Source organism: Solanum dulcamara, chromosome 11 (genome assembly GCF_947179165.1).
Source record: "Solanum dulcamara chromosome 11, daSolDulc1.2, whole genome shotgun sequence".
In the NCBI taxonomy this organism is placed as follows: domain Eukaryota; kingdom Viridiplantae; phylum Streptophyta; class Magnoliopsida; order Solanales; family Solanaceae; genus Solanum; species Solanum dulcamara.
The window spans coordinates 49,655,565-49,677,911 of NC_077247.1; the positions used below are offsets into that span (position 1 = coordinate 49,655,565).

General features: G+C 32.8%; 1 protein-coding gene across 1 annotated transcript; it reads right to left on the reverse strand.

Annotated features, from left to right (window-relative positions):
* Positions 1-7,178: 7,178 nt before the first annotated feature.
* On the reverse strand, positions 7,179-16,915 carry LOC129872036 (cysteine-rich receptor-like protein kinase 44). The gene is made up of 7 exons (XM_055946880.1): positions 16,070-16,915; positions 9,178-9,309; positions 8,947-9,074; positions 8,619-8,829; positions 8,268-8,505; positions 7,782-7,932; positions 7,179-7,652 (listed from the first exon to the last, which is right to left on the reverse strand). Exons 1-7 carry the CDS (start codon positions 16,884-16,886, stop codon positions 7,293-7,295), a joined length of 2,037 nt encoding a protein of 678 aa, XP_055802855.1. The 5' UTR covers positions 16,887-16,915; the 3' UTR covers positions 7,179-7,292.
* Positions 16,916-22,347: the final 5,432 nt, after the last annotated feature.

The window sequence follows — 22,347 nt, forward strand, 5'->3', positions numbered from 1 at the left end:
GATTTTTGACCTAAAACCTTCCTTTTTCATTAAGTTTTTGATGATTTTAACTCTTAAATTTTAGTTTCAAACTCCAAAAATCTTTGTTTCTTCCCTAATCCGAATTTAAGGAAAATTGTGATTTCCAACTCGTTTTGAGCTCTATTTTTATGGGTTTTTCAACCATGAGTTCTTTATTACCAATAGAATGGGATTGTTCAATAAATTTCCAGATTTGACCCTTTTCGAAAATAGTTAATTTTTTGACTATTTTACCCCCAGTTCCGAAACCTATCAATATGAGTGTCATTGGACTCCTTGTGATGTGTATGTTTTATTGTTGATAGTGGGTTGTCATTTCGGGCGCTGAATTCGAGATTTGCTTGTCCGGTAGAGGTATTTGAGTGCGGTTTCAGCAATTGAGGTAGGTTTGGCTATCTTTCTTTGAGATTGAGATGGGGTAATTAGTCATTCATATGTTATAGACTTTGGGATGGGGTTGTAGTATGAGTTGAGAATGTTATATATATTGTGATGTCCGTGTGGAGGCTTATTTATTAATGTGTTGCCATGACGGGGTTTATTTGTATTACATAGCCCGTGTGGGGGCTTTATTTGTTATCTTATTTTCTTTGAGAGCATGTGAATTATGATTTGCCTAAGAGAGAGGCTTGAGTATATTATTTGACTTGTGATGCCGCTTGAGAGATTGAGTTGGGGGTTTTGAGCATACTTGAGTATTGAAATATTGTTGAGAAATGGGTGAATATTTAAATGAAAGTGTGTTCTTCTCGTTACTATTTATTGAGGCTGAATATCATGTGTAGGTTAAGTTTTGAGAACTTTGAACCTTATACCACATGTGAGTTGATTATTACTTCCATGCATATGTGTTTTGATGCATTCATCCTCATTCATCATATCATGAAACATGGAAAGTTGAGAAATATGGAAATTCTTTTTGAGAAAGAAAATGAAACACCTTTAAACCTTTGTATCTTGAGTCCTTGACCGAGGCAGTTTTCTGATAGCGTAGTGGATGCATTGTGATCCCAACCTTTGTATCTTGAGTCCCTGACCGAGGCAGTTTTCCGACAGGGTAGTGGATGTATTGTGATCCTAACCTTTGTATCTTGAGTCTCTGACCGAGACAATTTTCCGGCAGGGTAGTGGATGCATTGTGATCCCTTGACCACGAGGAGGTGACAAAGATAATGAGATATTGTGATTGAGGTATATGGTCTGCGAGACCCCCATGGGTCCAGCTTGGTAGCACAGCTCGGCAGGTGTATACGACAGGCTGTGCGACAGTCTTGATTCCACCGTACCACCACATCATTGCATCATCATATTGCATTGCATTGACATTTGTGCTGCTTGAATTATTTGATTAATTGTGATTATGAGTTGTTATTATGGGTTTACTTTACTCGTGCCACTATATATATAAACTGGCGGCACCGATGCCGAAGTGGGACTTTTCTGTATGCAGGTGGAAGTGTTCCTTAGTTTATTTCATAGGTTTGATTAATTCCTTATACTCAGTCAGCTAAAACCTACTGAGTACATGTAAATTGTACTCACCCCTACTTCTGTGTCCCTTTTTGATGCAGATACTAGTCGGGGTACCCCACGTGGCAGTTAATATTCTAGCGGATTATGTATTCTTAGATTAGTGGTGAGGTCCCAGAATTCGGATCGTCACTAGTCTATCTTTATTTTTCAGTCTTTTGTATCATTCAGAGACTTATGTTGTATCTTCAGATTCGAACCTTGTATTAAATGCTCTTTATACTTATGACACCAAGTTTTGGGATAATTTCTTCATTGTTTTTTTTCTTTTTATTTAAATCGTGGCATCACTTTCCCCTTTGGGAGTCTTGTATGAGTTTTATTTTTAGGGTTACACATCAGATTGGGTTTTGAGATGTGTGCCATCATGACCTCAGTTTTTGGGTCGTGACAACTTTTTAGTTTCCTTGATTTAAACTTTTGAAATCCTTAATTCAAATATATGTTTTTCTTTCTTATGGCACATACTGCAAAATATTCTCTAAAATAATAAATATTTATTTATCGATAAATAAATATTTTATGCATTTATCGATCAACTAATAATCTTGATAAATAAATATTTTTTTCGGTCCCAAGCATATGCATTTATAGAGGTTTTACTATACGTGTCTAACAAATCAAAATCAAACCTAATGGAAATGACCTTAAACCTCAAAATCAAAATCAAAGCAAATAGTTTTTTGGAAAAAACTTGAAAGCTAGTGTTTGGCCATATAATTTGTCATTACTTAGCAAATATTCCAAGTTCTAGAAAAAAACTAGAACTTGAAAACTTGAGAAATTTTAAAAATTCAAAAATAACCCAAACTTTTATATTTTATAAAAACATATATCATTAGTTGTCAGAAAGAGATTGTTCGTTGAATATGAGAAAATTTTAAAGTTTGTTACCTCCTCCATAAAAGAAGAGTTAGATTGAGAAAAAAAATTATTTTTAATTCGATTAATGTATTATTTTTGCCCGTATTGCTATTTTGTTGTTGTTGATTGTTATAATTATGTTATAAGGTTTTTTTTAACTGAACATATTCATTATAAAATGATAACACAAACTTGTGTATTTTTAATAATATTTAGAATTTAGGGTACAAAATAATATTTTTTGAAACAGTTAAATATTTTTAGAAAAATTTGTGGTCAGACGCATGGTAAAACTTTACCAATACTTCACCCAAAAATTACTTGTCAAGAATATTTGGAAACTTGGGGCCAAACGCTAGCTAATTTTACACTATTCTTATGATTGTTCAAAGATTTGAACTAACCTAAAAATGTCAACGACGTTACACCCCTACCCCCACACCCTCTCATTCTCACACACACCTTTTAGTAGGTAAAAAAGAAATTTGTAACGTTAATTTGGAAAATTTCTCGCTCTTTCCCATTATTTCTGTAACACCCCAAATTGTTTTCCCGCTAAGACTCGAACCATTCTTTATGTGTGTGTAGGATCGAACTCGGTGACTTTGAGTTATGTATATGAGTTAGGATCAATTCCTAAGTATTTGAAGTGTATTATATGTGGTTTAGAGTCATAAGAGATCTCTAACACCAAGTCGATTTTCAAAGAATTTCTATCGGCTAAGTTTTTCGATGAGTCCGTATAAGGGTCAACTTCAAACGACCATATATACTAAAGTATACCTAATTGGGTGGACCATACCTATCAAATTAAAGTTATTTGAGTCTTCTTTCCAACGCCACCAAGATTGTATTTTTCTGAGTTTGGAGTCAAAAGTTATGATCATTTAACTGGAGATGCTCTATCCTAACAGAAGTTCGCGATGGATCCGCGACGCGGAGAGGACACAGACTCCACTGCCTAAGACGAATGATGCCCTCTTTATTTTTTAGGGTATTTTTATCCTATAACCCTTTGGTGAGTTATTCTAATGTTCCTAAACTTGTAGAAAATAGTTTTCCTCATTAAAAACTCTCTCATTCACTTTTAAACATCAACGCTCAAGAATTTTCCAGAAAGCATCAAGTTAGCGTTCTTTTTTCAAGATTCTTCAACAAGGTAATTCTTTCATAGATTTCAAGCTTTCCAAACCAAACTTCTTCATCTATTCATGAATCGCTAAGAGAAATCTTAAATTCTAACCATAGGGTTTTCAAGAAAACAAATCCAAGAATTTCAAGAAAGGGTCTCTTGATTGTTCTTCTTCAAGTTAAGATTTTTCATCAAGACTATGTAGCTTTTAAGGTATGTATGACTAACCTAAAATATGGATTGAGTTCTTCCATATGCCCCATAGATGTGTTGGATAGAAATTGTGAAAGACTTGAACCCTCCATGAACGTTTTCTTGAATTTTCCTAAAACCCTAGAATATCTTCACATACTATTAATTGATTGATGATTTTCATGACTTGAATTCTTGAATAATTTTCTTTTATATTTATTTCACAAACCGTAATTACATATTGACTACAATGATTTTTTGTATATAAATTCATATGTATTGATGGTGTTCTAGAGTTGAGTTTTGTTGAGAGTATGGATTCATGTATTCATTCACATGAACCCAAGATGAGACTTCTTTTTGTTATAATTTGTTTTGAGGTTGAGATTCATAGTTTTTATGTAAATATTGCTTTCAAAGGGAGATGATGTATTTTTGTTAGTGAGTGTGAATGAAATTGAATATAGAGATAAATGAGAATTTTGGAGCAATATGTTTGATGATGATGTGAATGATGGTTATCTTTAACATAGGTAGAATGATTGTTGAAGAGGTATGTTGATGATGATGTTTGAGATGAAATGGATTGGAGTCTAATGTGACTACATGATATGTGATTTGCATAATTTGATTTTATTGGAGTCATATGAGTATAAATGATTGTTTGAGAAGGAATTTTAAATAAATGATTTGTGAACATTTTTACATAAACTATTTATACATTATTTTGAGTTTAAAGAATGATTATTTTCATCTTTGATTTAAAAAGAGTTTAAGCATGAGTTGAGTTTGAGAAGTCTCTAAATTATCATTTTTTTAAACATGAGTATTTTGAGTATAAACGAGTTGAACATTTTTACATTAAAAAATGTCTATTTTGAGTTTGAGTTGAGGAGCTGAAATTATGTTTTAAATGCATCTAATATTTTCTACATTCATTGAGTTGAGATGGTATCAAATTCAAAAAGGAAGAGTTTGATGATTGAGATGAATTTGATTGTGAATGAATGTCCAATGAGACCAGATTGATTGAGTTTTGAAAAGGGTCCAATGAGACTAAATGAGTTGATTTGAAAATAAGTCCTAAGAGACTAAATGAGTATTTTGAGTATTTTACTCACTTAATAGATATGAGCATATTGAGTCTTGGGAGGAGTATTGAGCACCGAATTAGGTAATAGTATAGTCCATACTCAAACCAATAACTACGTCGCCAAACGTAGGAGAGGATTGGACCGTTAAAGTCGGATGTTTCCAAATTACTGTCCTGACATGATAGGACTTGATTGGTTATGAATCCATGATTGTTGATTCGTTCTTACCCTGGCAAGGTATGAACGGACATGGCAACAACGTCGGCTTGTTGTACTATCACTGGCTCATAGGTGATAGTTGTCGGTTAGAGAAACTCCCAATTTGAGTGGATTGTGTATGATATGATTGGTTGATTGAGATTGTTGATGATTGAGTTCGATTGTAAAATTTTGCTAAATTCTAATTTGCATATCTATTGAGTTGAGTCCTTTGACTTTATTATTGGATCGGATTGTATACTATTGAATTGGATCGGATTGTATACGATTGAATTGAATCGGATTGTATACGATTGGATTAGATCAGATTGTATATGATTGGATTGGATCGGATTGTATATGATTGGATTGGATTGTATATGATTGTTTTCTCTCTAATTTGTGTCCTTACTTTAGACTTATGACACCTTGATTGAGTCTCTCTTATCTTTATGACTAGAGATATTTGAACCGATATTGTTCTATCTTGGCACATGTTTCATTTTGCCATATTACATACTTGTACATTCCACGTACTGACGTCCATTTAGACCTGCATCATTTCATGATGCAGAGTCAGGTTTAAGAGATCATCAATAGGCGCACCGTTGAGGATCTATTCACACTCAGCTTATTGGTTAGTCCTCCCCTACATTCGGAGGACACCACTTATGTTATTCTTGCGTCGAGTTTAGTCTTTCCATTCCGATTTGAGGTACCATGAACCTATCATTGGCACCAATTAGATAGTAGTGATAGAGACTTCATAGACTAGATAGTGATGGGTCGATTGAGTATTTTATTTCCTTGAATTGTTCTTGTCAGACTATTTTAATGACATAGAGGCAGGTTTGATTTGTTGGCCCTTGGCCTTTATTTATTGAGTTTGATTTGTCAGACTATTCCAACAACACACCTTACCTTAACGAAATTACAAAATAAATGAGTTTTTTTTTTTGGGGGGGGGGGGTATAATAGGACCTTGGTGAAGTTAAGGTGTGTAATTGGAATTTTGGGCATAGTTGGAGGGGGTACTTGTGCATTATCCCAATTTTTTATGAATAGTTTATAATTTGAGTTTTTGTTTTTGATTTTGATTCTCATTGGGTTGTAGGAGAAAATTGAGGATCCATCTTCACAAATGTATAAGAAGTTATTTTTGTTTCAATTCCTTAATAAGTTCAATAATAACAACCTAATTACTTCTATTTCTTGTTGTTACCCTTGAGTCAATGATTTGAAAATTATAATAATCAATTAATGGGTATGTTTTTTTTAAAAAATGGGTTTAATTTGTTAGATGTGTTCTAAACAAGTTTATTGAAGAATTATATATTCATAAATGCATTAATTGCTGATAATTTTTACACCAGATCTTCATTGATCAAGCTTCAACCATGATAATGGTGGAGGAGATATATTTGGATAGATAAATAATAAGAAAGAAAGAAAAAGAAGAAGGAAACAAAAATAAAATAAAAAAATAGGCAATTCAACATTAAGGGGTTATTTATTTCATTTTATAATAGTTCAATTAGATAATAGGACACTCATGAAGTATGGGGGTGTAGCTGAATATCCAACAATAGGCTGGGGTCATTTGACTTTTTCTTTTTAAATTTCACTGCCATAGTGATCTTTCTTCTATTTTGATTTTCACATATCCCAGAACAAACATTTTAACATCTTAATTGATTAAAATTAAATTGACAAAGCAATTAACAATGGAAGCAGCGCAAACAATGCTCACTTTTCTTAATGTTAATATAAGCTGTGTCCAATGAGGAATCAATGTTTCGGGGATTCGTCGGTGTTTCTTTTCCCCATATAATGTACTAATTCGGTTGTTGAGGTTAGCTGATCGGTGACTAAAACAACCCCTGGACGAGATTGAAACTTTTGTGTATTATGTTTAACAAACTGTCCATTCATCATATACAAGTGAACAAACGGGAAAGTCTGTTTTTCTGTGTCTTTTTGCAAATTTGGGAAATGAATTGGAGCATCACTCTGTGTTAGATTTGCAGCAGTAGAATTGAGAGGGAAAAAAAACACCTTTTGTTGCAATGTTTTAAAAGTGCAATAGTACCGTGTTCTTTTGTTATTAGGAGTGTAATTACATACATCTCCGTGAATATCCTCAAATTAAATCCTTCATCATCAATAATCGATCATTCTCAATCTCAAACTAATGAAAGTTGAAGAAATAACATAATGAGTACTCAACTACATTCAGAAAAGGGCAATTATATCTAACTCTATTATCTAGGATATAACTCACTTATTGACATCTCATTTTGTGATAAGCAAATAGATTTAATTTTGGCTGGTCGACTAGATTCTGATATTAATCTTGATTTGTATCCTTGAATAGGTGAAATCTTTGGGCTAACATCAATTTGCATATAATATGCAGGCTTTGAAGGCACTGAAAGACTCAAAGAGAGACTACTGAGCATGAGAACTACTGCAGCCATAGTTGGTCTATCAGCAACTTTTTCTTGAACGCACAATAAGGCTATGTGGATGCATCTCGTTATGTCAGCAACCAGTCCCGAGCTTCCCCTCAACATGGGGTCTATTAAATTTGAAGTTGTTCCCTCACGCCAATTCCTCCAAGCCTGTGATAGTTTAATTTAAGAATTTAAACTTCTATAAACTAATAGTGTAAAATAATTTATATGCAACTGACCCCGACTAATTTGAAAATTGAAAGTTAAAGCTGATTAGTCGGCTAGGTTACTACTTACATAGCTCAGAAGGTTTCCCACATATTCTCCATTTCTGAAACAAGTGTTTCTTTGGCCACCTAAAATTTCCAAGACTAATACTCCAAAGCTAAAAACATCTGATTTGACTGAGATTTTTCCTTGCATTGCATACTCTGGCGCCATATATCCACTGTGAAGCCAAAACAAGAATTACATAACATTTCGCAACTTAGATATGATTCAATTGTTCCATTTTTTGTTCAACGCATATATTTTGTTGTTTCTTCAACTGTCTAAAGTAATAAGGCTAAAAAACAACAATTCAATTCTGGGGTTTGGTAATGCAAATAGTGGGATCATCATATATGAATAACCTGTCAAAACAGGGAACTACTTGATCTTAAATGTCAGAACTACATATTCCATTTCCGAATAAACTTTGGAAGTACAGTGGTAAATTGTTGTGCTGCAAGTTGGGTAGTTATGAAAAATAACAGTCTATCTAATGAGAGATATAAAACTTACTAGGTCCCAGCAATTTTGCTTGTGATTCCTTGAGATTCATCCCTTGCAAATAACCTTGCCATGCCAAAGTCAGAGATTTTAGGATTCATTTCTGCATCAAGTAGAACATTACTAGCTTTGAGATCACGATGAATGATGCGAAGTCTAGAATCCTCATGAAGATAAAGAATTCCCCTAGCAAGGCCTCCTATGATTTTGGATCGTCTTTCCCAATCCAGACATTTACGTTTAACCGGATCTGCATTCCCATTGGACAATCAAATGAATAATAAGCTACATATTTTTTATAAAAGTTTTCCTTCTATATCTTGGCAGTGTAGAAGATCAGGTAAAAAGTTGAGCAATACATACCAAATATAAAGTGGTCAAGGCTTGCATTGGGAATTAATTCATAGATAAGAAGTCTCTCTGTTCCTTCAAGGCAAAATCCCAGTAACCTAACCAAATTCCTGTGTTCAAGCCTGGCCAACAATAAGACCTCGTTTTTGAATTCGAGATCACCTTGGCCTGAATTTGCAGCCAATCTTTTCACTGCTACTCCTTGTCCATTTGAAAGCTTACCCTGAAGCAGAGCAACACAAATTGAAGGAATGAATTAATAATGTACAGCCACATTGTAAAGAATTTTTATGCTATAAAAGTTAAACTCACGCAACAATAAGTAACCTAATATAATCACCTTGTACACCGGACCAAATCCGCCCTCCCCCAATTTATTATCATTTGAGAAGTTATCTGTTGCTGCTCTAATTGTAGAAAAATCATATTGCAGGGATTCTGCACTGCTAGTATCATCGTCTCGTATACCTTCACCAACGTAGTAGTAATAGAACAGAACAGATTAGTGAAACGTGGTTTTAATTAAAATTCAACTTTCCTTAATCATTGCAAGTTAATAAGCTATCCTTACTCTCTATTTTGTTCACCAACTTCCTCTTTCGCCTCTTCATCAAGATGACAGGAAAGCAAACCATAAAAATAACAACTGTGACAGCGGGCACAACAATAACAATGATAGTTCCTGCGGTTTTATCAGCCTTCCCTACAAAAATGCTTCTAGTTAGTACTATTAGGTTAACAAATATTCATATTTCCACACTTCTTTCAATTCTGTGGAAAGTTAAAACTAGAATAGCAATTTGAATTGAAATATATATATGTTAATTAAGCACAATATTGTATAATAACCTAGGGGTCATTTGGTAGCTATTTAAGTTACGCAGAGATTAGTTATGTAGGGATTAGTTAGGAGTGAATTTATGAATTATTTTATGCATGTATTAGTTATACAGGGGTTAATTATATGTGTATTAGTTATTTCACCTTCTATTTTGCATAAATATAATACATAGATTGTCTTATAACTTATACATGTATTAGTTATGCGAGTTTCTAAATTACAAACCAAACATCATATTAATTTGAGATAATGCATAAGTACCCCTATACTATGACCAATATTTCAACAACACACCTTAACTTAACTAGTGTGTTATTACCCCCTAAACTATTTTAAAATGAAATAAATACACCTTAAATACTGATGTGGCATAGAGAGTGTGCAAACTTTCTTAAAGACAAGCGATGAGCGAAAAGATTGGACACATGTCCTTTTTTATATTTTCTTTCTTTGTAAAATATTTATTTTAATTTCTTCCTCACTTTAATCTTTTTATTTTCTTCTTTTTCATTAACTTCTTATCTTTTTCACTTTTAATTATTTTTTAAAAATTATGTGTATTTTTTAAAAATAAATTAAAAAGTGTCTTCTTTATTTTTAACGTTTTAATTTTTTTTATATTTTATTTGATTTTCTTCACTTATTTTGATATCCTTACGGAATTAACTTATTTTAAAAATAAAGTATTTGGAATTAGATTTGAAATCAAATCAAAAGGAAAGATAGAAAAAATAAAAAAGAATAAATAAAATCAATAGAAAAAAATAAATGAATGAAGGTAAAAAAATATTCGAAAAAAAGTTTAAATACAAGGCAAAAGATTTTCAATTTTTTTTATGTGTATTAACTTAATTTAAATACAAGATAAAGAAAATAGGAAGATTTTAAAAAAAATTCAAATTGAAAAATATTTACACACGTGCGCAAAAGCGTATTGTATAAAAAACAGTCAACTTACTTAATTGAAAGTGTCACAACAGTACAAAAGAAGGTTCAAGCAACAACAAGGTGTATTGTCGTGTTTACGTCACAGAATAAAATCTTAGAAAAAGATATACTGATAGTGTAAACATTCTTTACACATAAATTGAGGCCGGTGAGCGGGCCAACAAAAGAGGCTCAGGTCCCCTGAATATGATTCCACAAAGATTTCAAATACCTGGTGGCGGCAATGGCAATGAGTGTGGTGGTGGTGGTGACCATAAGGGTTGCGGAGCTTCATACAATGACGACTCGTTTAAGAAAGGGTAAGGTTCATACCGAACAATGCAGCTGGGCATCAAATGGTAGTTGCCCTGCTTTCCGTAACAGGGACAGCCAGGCAAACTTTTATAGACAGCGGTCAAACAATCGTAGCAACCTTGAGTTGATAAATCGGCTGTGCACTGTACAAGTGCATATACCATCACAAAATCAGGACCACTAGTAATATTAGCAGCAAACTTGCGCTTCCCACCCATTGAAGCTCGAGTTTGTAAACTTGTCAACACTGGTGTCAGATATTGGTTAGAAAACAATTTGGGTGTTGGGTGTTTGCCCTGACTTTCCTAGTATAATTAGATTTTCCTTTTTCTAAAAGGAAAACATCCCTTTCCTAAAAGGAAAACACAATGTCTCCATATTTGGCTAGTCCTTTTTCTTATAGGAAAATGTTTATGACTCTATAAATAGAGGCTTATTCCTTCTAACTTGGTAGCATTCACCTCTTTTTATTCCGAGTGAATTGTGTGAGGTTATTTCTCTCAATTATTTGTACTCTCATATTTTACAGTGGATTGCTCATCTCCTCTTGTGGACGTAGGTCAATTGACCGAACCACGTTAAATATTTGTGTCTCTTACGGTATATTTCTCGTTTGTCTTCTTACTCATGCTTATTCAAGATTTGTTTTCCTAGCTTTCGCATGACACCTAATTATATTTGTTCCTAACATTGGGGTCCGAGTAATCCTTGTAAAAAAAAATAAGTTCCTGGTTGTGCCTATGAAGGACTCATTTGAATATGTTAGCAGACACCTATCGTAAATGCCAAAGGCCGATTTCCTATAAGGACATTTTTCTAAAATCAAGCTAGTAGCATTATTTATATAATCACGGCATGTTTGTAATTCGACATCTCCTCTGCATTGAGCGACGAGACTAACCTTGTCCGGGTCTTGGCCAATGGTAGTATTATAAAAACCATAACTATCCATATTCAGTGAAACAGAGGAGAGAAGTGTGTGAAGATTTGTGTCATATGCATCATTTGGAGAGTACTCTGTCTCATTACCTTCACATGGCGATTGAAAAGTGAAATTAGGCTGTGCTATGCTCGGGTCGAAAAGGTAGTAAAATTGGAATAGGAGAATGATCAGCCATTTCAAGAAACCCATTGCTTGGAATATTGTAAAATTGGAACATTAGAATTCACGCAAAGCTTAATAGAATGGCTGTGCTCATTTTGTTAGGAAGATCGAATCAGATTTGTCATTTTTTGAAGACTTTACAACCTTTTTTTTCTTAGGTTGGAGATTAACTCTTTGACTTTTCAGTTTATGAAGTCAAAGGAAAGTATGAAACGCGGAAGTTAAAAGCGTTGGAAAGGACGGGAGTTGGAGGTGTCAGTGGTCAAAGAACTCATGTATCTCTTAACTTTGTGAGTCTTTTAAAAAAATCACATATATCCCTATAATTATACAAATAATCATATATACCATATTGACAGAATGCAGTGAAAAAATTAATTTTAAACATTTATTTGATCTTTTAAATTAAAATAAAATTCATACAAGGGTATATTTGACCATTTCTGCAAAGTTTAAAGGTATATTTGATCCTTTCCACACATGATTTATTTTTACTTTTTTTAATAAAATATAAAATAATGAATCTTAAATCAATTCTTTCACTTCTATTTGACGAAAAGGGAATATCTGATTTATTTATGTAATGGTAGAAGTATATGTGATCAACTTTTTTAATATAGGGTATATCCTGAATTGCAAAGTTGAAGGGATCCTTTCCCTTTTAAGAAATTTGTATTGTACTAATTGTTTTGTTACTCTATTGTGAATATTGAATAAATAAAATTATGCTTTTCATCCATTTTCGATATGATTTATTGGCTGCATACAATAGACCTTTGTGTTCAGAACTTTTCCCGAGCCCCGCGCATAGCGGGAGCTTTAGTGCACCGAGCTGCCATTTTTATTGATATGATTTGGTTAATTTTGGATCAGTGTTTTAAAAGAATTTGTTGGGACTCGCCTTGGGGCTCGCCCTGGGGCGGGGCTCTATCAAAACGCGTCAAGACTCAAGTGTGAGACTTAGTTCTGTAAGACTTACGCCCTGAGCGCATAACTGTACGCCTTAAGCACACCCAACGCTCGGGGCTTGCCTAACAGATCTTACACAAATTATGTATTAAAATCTTTAGTTAACATTGTTGACTCTCATAATTCTTGAATAAATGAATGATACTTAATATTTTTTAATCTATACAGATAAGAAGATTGAGAGTATCTTAAATAACAAGTTGTAGTATCACATCTTTATTATTTGTTAACACTATGAAGGTGATTATATATTACGTAACATTTCTTTTAAAAATACGTAGAGAAATTTTACTTTTTCTCTTATCATTGGTCTTCATGATTTTGTGATATGTCTCAAAACTATCAAATTTTATTTAGATGTTTGATAGTAATTTTATTTTTATTCATGATGGAGTGATATTTTTATTATAATATTTGTAAGTTTTATTGATTATTTTCTTTTAGGAGGGTAAATTATATAGTATGATAAAAAATATTTTTAGAAATAATAATTCTTTCATTACTAGAAAGTTAAGATATTAGATTATTTATACTTGTATAGTCATGTTAGAAGTTTTATTTTCTATGAGTTTTCTTAATTATATTTGTAATTATTTCAAACTATTGATGTATTTTTACTATTTTGTGTTATTATATTATTATACCATATTGTAAATTAAAATTTTAAAGATCCATAGGGCTTATGCCCCACGTCTTGAGGCTTATGCCTCGCCATATAATTAGTAAAATGCCTCGCCTCATGCCCCCGCCTTTTAAAACACTGTTTTGGATACTTTATTTTTAAAATGCCACAGAGGAATCGACCGTTACTAAAGTGCCGTTTTGGCCTAAATAGTTTTTGGTAAAAATTTGATTTTTTTCTTGGAATTAGTGTTTGGCCATATAATTTGCCATTAATTGACAAATATATTTGGCAAACATCCAAGTTCCCAAATTCTAGTTTTCTAGAACTTGGGCCAAGTTCTAATATTTGGAAAGTTTTAAAAATTACCAAACTTTTATATTTTATAAAAACACTCATCATTTATTAATTTCAACTAATATTTATCTACCAACTTACTTCATTAATGTGACCAACCAATACCATTAAATAACATCTCTATCTATTAATAAATAACCAGACTATTTCGAAAAAAAATAACTTGAGTGACAAGATTGGAAAAAATAGAACAATTTGTTTTTAATTAGATTAATGTATTGTTAATGCCCATATTGTTATTTTGTTGTTGTTGATTGTTATCAATTATGTTATAATTGTTTTTTAACGAAACATGTTTATTATAAAATGATAACACAAATTTATAGATATTTTAAATAATTTTTAGAACTTATGGTACACAATAATATTTTTGGAAAAGCTAACTATTCTTGAAAAAATTTATAGCCAAATACATGGTGAAACTTCATCCAAAAATAACTTGTTAAGAATATTTGGGAATTTGGGGCTAGTTAAACTGTTTCATTTGTTATGTAGAATAATAACAAGTTTAATATAATAGCATAAATTATAAATTGGTATTTGAATCACTATGTACTCATGGAAAAGAAAGGTAATCCCTCCGTTCCTATTTAATTGTTAAATATTTTTTAATTTGATTTTCTTTTTTACTTGTCAATTTTGACAAATCAAGTCTATTATATCCTTAATTTATTAATATTGAGTTAATGTTTTTAAAAAATATAATGAATAAATGTGTTTAAAACCCTTCAGAGATAAAATGATAAACTCACTATATTAATTATTATTTTTTTAATAGATATATCAAGTGAGAATTTGATAAGTAAAAAGAAACTAAGGGAATAGAAACTAAAAAGACATTGGAAAAAGAAAAGATTGAAAAGGATGGGAGTTGGATAATTTAGGAGGAGATATTTTTTAATGTGCTTTGAAACTTTCAAGAAGTAATTTTAAACAGTATTAATGCGTTTTTATGGAAGTTCTTCCCTCAGTCACATAAAATCACGTGGGGCCTTCAGTGACTAATCTTCGGATTGGAAGTTAGATAGAAAGTACAATTAAAGAAGAAGATGACTTTGAGGTGTGAAATTTCTCTTTCATTAAAGAGATATTGTCCTGTACATATTGAGGAAAATATAAACAAATCCCTTCACGATACAATAAAGGCCTTTGTTATATCTGCAGATTTTTTTAGGCTACTTCTAGAGAATCTTTATATTTATAGAACTTAAAAAATAATTTTTCATAAAAGTCATATTTTTTCATTAACAAATAACTTTTTCATAACAGTCATGTTCTTTCATGAATAAATATGTCTTGTTCAATTCAACAGCTCTATATATTATAAAATATTCAACAGTTTACCACCGGAGCAACTTTCTCTATTTTGAATCTAGATCTAGCTTTGCAATTGAGAGTGCCAAGCGAGCCCAAAAAAAGAGGCTCGACTAGAACAACAGGTCCCCTGAAGCTGAATACGAATACGGAAAAAGGGCCAAAATTACCTCTGAACTTTGAAAAATAGTTTATTTATGTCCTTCGTTCTACTTTAGGGCCAATTATACCCCTACTGTTATACTTTGGGCCAAATATGCCTTGAGATTAAATATGTTTTTTTTATCTATTTTTTAAAATCTATTTTTTATTTTATTTTAAATTTGTTTTTAAAATCTGTTTTTATATGTTTTTTAAATCCATTTTTTAATCTATTTTTAAATCTGCTTTTTAATTTTTTTTTTAAAATCTGTGAATGCAAATTTATTTTAAAAACAAATTTAAAATAAAATAAACATATTGTAAAAAATACATAAAAAACAAAAAAATTTTATTTTAAATTTGTTTTTAAAATCTGTTTTTATATGTTTTTTAAATCCATTTTTAATCTATTTTTAAATCTGCTTTTTAAATATATATTTTTAAAATTTGTGAATGCAAATTTATTTTAAAAACAAATTTAAAATAAAATAAAATAAATATATTGTAAAAAATACATAAAAAACAGATTTAAAAAAAATAAATTAAAAAGCAGATTTAAAAATAGATAAAAAAACAAAATAGATTTTTTTTTAAAAAATATTTTTAAAAATGGTTTTAAAAACAAATTTAAAAAAAAATTAAAAAACATATTTAAAAGGGGAAATAAGTTAACCACTGAGAAACTGACACGTGGCATTCTGTTATACTCAAGACATATTTGGCCCAAAGTATAATGGTAGGGGTATAATTGACCCTAAAGTAGAACGAAGGGCATAAATAAACTATTTTGCAAAGTTCAGGGATAATTTTGACCCTTTTCCGATACAAATATGAAGTGACTAACAAGATAATTCAACAGAGATTTCAAATACCTGGTAGTGGTGGTGGTGGCAATGAGGCTGGCTGCGGCGGTGACACCAAGGGTGGAGGAGCTTCAGTCAATAATGATTCATTGAAGAATGAGTAAGGTTCATACCGAACAATGCAGCTGGGCATCAAATGGTAGTTTCCCCACTTTGCATAACATTCACAGGTAGGCAAACTTTTATAGACAGCGGTCAAACAATCGTAGCAACCTTGAGCTGATAAATCGGCTGTGCACTGTACAAGTGCATGTATTTTCTGAAAATCAGGGGCTTCAATAACATTAGCAGCAAACTTGCGCTTCCCACCCCTTGAAGCTTGAGTTCTTAAATTTGTCAACAAGGGTGTCAGATATTGGTTAAAAAACAATTGGGGGTTCGAGAAATCCCCATCGTAATAATAAGAAAATCGCGGGTCGGTTGACATGGTGCCTATGAAGGACTCATTTGAATATCTTATCAGACACATATCATAAATGCCAAAGGCTGATTTCTTGGAAGGACATTTCTCTAAAATCAAGCGAGTAGCATTATTTATACAGTCACGGCATGTTTGTAATTCGACATCTCCTCTACATTGCGCGATGGCACTAACCCTGTCTCGATCTTGGCCTATGGTAGCATTATAGAACCCATCACTGTCTATGTTACGTGAAAGAGAGGAGAGAACTGTGGTAAGGTTTGTGTGGTATGCACCATTCGGGGGGTACTCTGTCTCATTACCTTTACAGGGAGATTGAAAAGTGAAATCAGGCTGTGCCATGGTGAGGTAGAAAAGGTAGTAAAATTGGAATATTAGGATGATCAGCCATTTCAAGAAACCCATAACTGCCTACCCAATCCACACAAAGCTCAATTAACGTGTTTGCGACTCTATAAATACAAGGCATGACTCTAATTTTGAAGTGTTCACAGCCATTTTCTTGTTAAAAGATTGACTCAGTCAAGTGGAGAATTCAAAATATGAAAGACAGAAAATTAAAGCATTGAAAAGGATGAGAGTAATGAGGAGATTGTGCTTTCTACGCTTAGACTTTTCTTTTAGTATATGAATTTCCATTTACTCTCTCTCCGTCCCATATTAGATGAGCCACTATTTATTTTACACGGTATTAAAAAATCATTAATGGATAGATCAATATTATTATTTTGCCCTTTGTTCATATTAATGCTGTAACACCCCAAATTTTTTTCGCCAAGAATCGAACCATTCTTTATATGTGTATAGACTTGAACTGAATGACTTCTAATTGTATATATGAGTTAGGATCAATTCCTAAGTATTTTAAGTGTATTAGATGTATTTTACGGTCATAAGTGATCTCTAACACCAAGCCAAGTTCAAAGAATTTCTATCGGCTAAGTTTTTGAATGAGTCTGTATAAGGGTCAATTTAAAACAATCATATCTCGTAGATTATAACAAATTGGGTAGACCATGACTAATTAAATTAAAGGTATTTTATTCTTCTTTCCAATGCCACCAAGATTGAATTTTTTGGAGTTCGAAGTAAAAATTTATGTCTAGTTAACCAGAAGGGTGCGCGACTAGTCCTCGTCGTGGACTTGGTCAATTTTGGTTCAATTTTGAATTTCGGAAAAAAATGAACTATGGGAGAAAAACTCTGCGACGCGGACTTGTTCCACCTTAGTTCAAATTTCTACCCATTTTTAATTTTTGGGAGGGGCTTTTCGGTCCTTTTTCCACTTTTCTCCTCTACATTTTAGGGCTAAATTCCGCCCCAATATCAGTTTCTAAGGAGTTTCCTCTCCAAAAACACCCAAGAACATTGAGAGAAAGAAGTGGAGAAAAGAAGGAGGGCTATAGTTCAAGTTCTTCAAGTAAGGCATCAAATCCTTGATTTGTTCTTCAAGTCAGGTGTCACACCCCAAGAGGGTACCCTAGGCGTGACCGACACTCAGAAATCAGCTCTGGCCTCCGAGAGAACCACTTGGTCTCATCACTCATTCGTTCATCAGCGGAAGACTTAAGTGAAAATAAGAATACTTATGTGAGCTCGCCATCATCAACATCAAATGAAAGAAATAATCCTTAGAAGAAGTAGTTTTAAAGGAGAACTACTCCAATTACATCATCAAACCCTGTCTATGAAGCCTTTAACACTAGCAGACGGTGCCAATGACATGTCCATGGCTACCTCAAAAGAAACATAAAACTCAACAAAAATAAAAGGATAAAAAGTTACTATGAATACAAGAAGGACTCACCAAATAGTTGAAAAGTAATAATCTTCAACAATGCGCCTATTGAGGATCTCTAACACCTGTATCTGCATCATTTTATGATGCAGATCGAATGACGTCAGTAAGTGGAATGTACGATATGTAAAATGGCAGGAAAGTAAGGACAGATATCAAGAAACACCTCTCAGGAAGACTCGGCTCAGAACTCTACATCATCTCAACATTACTATGTAATGTAAGTTTAAAAATAATAATAAGCAATGCTTACTCAGTTGGGAGTTTCTTTAACTGACAATCATCAGTTGAGAGTTTCTTTAACCGATAACCATCACTTATGAGCTAGTGATGATACAACGAAGCGATGCTGTTTCCACATCCATTCAATACCTTTCCAGGGTAAAGGACATCACCATCTTGGATCCAATCATCAAAGTCCTTTTTGGGGACTTAAGAGGCACAACCTCCATCTTACGCTGGCTACGTAGTTTTGGGGTTTGAGTCAATTAAACTCTTACCCAACTCGGTGCTCAATACTACTCCCAAAATATGTGCTCATATTAACCTCATCATCTAGCCTTCTTGGACTTTTATTTAAAATGCCAAACTAATCTCATTACCTCTTCATCAATCATTATACTTCAAAACATCATTTAAACTCAATTCTTTTGCTCTTTCAAAATTTAATAAAATACATATATAGTATTAATTCAAATCACTCTTTTTGTCAATGAATATTAAAAGCCAACATCTTATTCAAAACACGCGTAAAAATATTCATGAACATCAAATCAATTAGGATTCATGGAAAAGTAGCCACGAACAATAATTCCAATAATATGAGGAGATAAAAATAATAATAATCTCAATGTATAAATATAGCTAACTCAATAGAAGGAGAATTAACTCATTTAGAATTCAAGAATTAGAGTAAAGCTCAACTATAACTCAATTACAATGAATTTAAATATTGGACACGTGAACGAACTCAATCCAATGCTATGAATAACCTTACATACTTGAAATTGGAAGCTTTATTACGAATTGATGAACTCAATGACCACTCTTGAACCCCTATCATTTTCTCCTCGCCGGAGTATTTTGTGTACTATCCGAAGTATAAAAATTACCGGAATAGTATTTCTACACTACTAAAAACTAAAACTATATTTGAGAATGAGTAAAAAAATGTATATAGAGAAGAGTTGCTTGAGAAAGTTTAATGAATAAAATAAGGAAATAAGGTGGGTATTTGTAGGTGTGGAGGAGGGACCTAACAATAAATAAAAATAATTACAAAGGATAATCTTAAAAATTCAATGGAGGATTGTGATCTCATGGATGATGTCAAATGGAGAACTATTGATGTCATGGGTGGTATCTAATGGATCTAGATCTTTTCATGGTTGGTGAGATGAACCTTCTTTTAACAAAATACCTTTTTTCGAAGCCGCGTTTGAACAAGATAACTTCCTAATTAGGATTTGGTGTCTCATATGAATTGTAGATATAGAAGTATACTTTTATGTCATTCAAGAATCAACCGATTTGGAACATCCTATCGTGATGTATGATTTTTCTTCTACAAATACTCTATTTCGTTACAGCATCATGTATTGCAAATAATTAATTTATTTGACCTACTTATCCTCCAAATATTAAGATATGGTCTATAAAAGTTGTAGGTAATACCGTTGAAGTTATTCAAAAATTTGAATCACCTAATTTGGACTATTCTATGAAAAGTTATATCCAAAATACAGAAGCAGTATCATTTTCGTCGAGAATTAAAACACCACATACAATGTTTTAGGGGGTGTTACATCAGGTATGTAAGTCTAATCATAACGTTGGACTGAATTCATCCTCGTGCCATACATCTTCATTAATTCGGGTTGAGTTGAGTTTTGAGGTTCCATGAGTTGAGTTCTTGAGTTATTAATTCATGGATATAGTATTAACGTGTTTTTGTGGAAGTTCTTCCCTCAGTGACATAAAATTATGTGGGCCTTCGGTGATTCAAACATGTAATCTTTGAATCGGAAGTGAGGTAGAAAGTACAATTAAAGAAGAAGATGACTTTGAGGTGTGAAGATTCACTTTCTTTAAAGAGAGATTGCTCATATACATATTGGGGAAAATATAAACAAATCAATTGAGGATACAACAAAGGTCCTTGTTTATATTTGCAGATTTTTCTTATGCTATTTCTAGAGAGTCTTTATATTTATAGAACTTAAAAGATGACTTTTCATAAAAGTCATTTTCTTTCATGAACAAATGACTTTTCATAATAGTCATGTTCTTTCATGAACAAATGTGTCGGTTCAATTCAACATCTCTATGTATTACAAAATATCCAATAATTTACCACCCGAACAACTTTATCTTGTTGCAAAAATTTTATAGTTGGAATTGAAGATAGCATTTTATTTGGTTATATTTTTTGCAAAGGAAAAAATAGAGCACTTTATTTGAAGTTTGTAAATATAAAGTTGAAAAACAGGTTTGAAGCGCTTTTCTAAATTTGGAATCCATCTCTAAATTTTATAACCAAACAACTGACTTTGAAATAAAGCAAAAAATTATTTTAGAAAGAAAAGTGAATAATTCCAGTGGCCCAACCGCTCATTAATAAGTTACCAATGCAATATAAATGGGTTCTCATCAATTTCACTACAAGAAAAGGGGAATATATGTGACACTCCGGAAATTTTTTCGCAAAGACTCGAACATTTCTTCACGTGTGGGTAGACTCGGACCGGAGGACTTGTAATTCTACACATGAGTTAGGATTAATTCCTAAGTATTTTAAGTGTGTTAGATGTGTTTAGGGGTCATAAGGGATCTCTAACACCAAGTCGAGTCCAAAGAACTCCAATCGACTAAGTTTTCGGATGAGTTAGTATAAGGGTCAACTTCAAACAATCATATCTCCTAGGATATAAAGAAATGGGTGGCCCATGACCTACCAAATTAAAGGTCTTCGAGTCTTCTTTCTAACGCCACCAAGATTGCAATTTATGGTGTTCGGAGTCAAAGGTTATAGCCATTTCACTACAGACTAGTACAACAGAGATTTTCAGGCCTGGGTTGCAATTGTTGGAAAACTGGGCTTGGCGCCGCAGTGGCGCGACGCGCCACTATCGCGCCAGAAACATGCCTCAGTAGTTTGGGCTCTGGCATGACGCGTCACTATAAGGTGTGCAGGGTTTTCCAAGCCAATTTCCAAAACCCAGAAAATATTGGCCTTGGCGCCGTAAGGGCGCGACGCGCCACCATCGCGCCAAGAATGTGCCTCAGTAGTTTGGTCCTTGGCGCGGCGCGCTACTACGAGGTGTGCAGGTTTTAGGCATAATTAGCCTGGCGCTGCATGGGCACGACGCGCCACTATCGCGCCAGGTGTATTTTTTCCTATTTTTCAGAACTTTTAAGAAGGGGCAATTTGGGAATTGTCCCAAATTATATATGTATCACCATAGACCATTTTAGGATCATTTTTTAGCCCCCACTCTCTCTCTAGAAAATCCCTAGGAGTTCCTCTCTCTCTCTCTTCTTCTTCTTCTCCATTTCCAACAAAAGAGTCTAAGAGCTTCAAGATTTGAGTCCTCCATTGAAGACCCAACATCAAGGTTTTCTTCAAGTGTTCACTAAGGTATGTAAGTCTAACCTAAAATATGGATTTAGTTCTTCTATATGCCCATATATGTGTTGGATAAAAGTTGTGAAAGAGTTGAACCTTCTAAGAAGGTTTTCTTGAAAAGTTTTCCTAAACTATAGAATGTTTTTAAGTACTATTAGTTGATTGATGTTTTTAATGACTTGAGTTACTAAATAGTTATTTTTCATATTATTAACTACAAATGTATCTTTGTATATAGATTTATAGGTATTGACGATATTCTTGAGTTGAGTTTTGTTGAGAGTATGAATTCATATTTCATTCACATGAACCCAAGATGAGATTTCTTGTCATAAATGTCTTGAGGTTGAGATGGATAGTTGTGTGTATGTATGTATTGATTGGAATGAAAAGAATGAGTTGGATAGTTAAGAATGTCCTTTGTCTTTTATAAAATGAACATA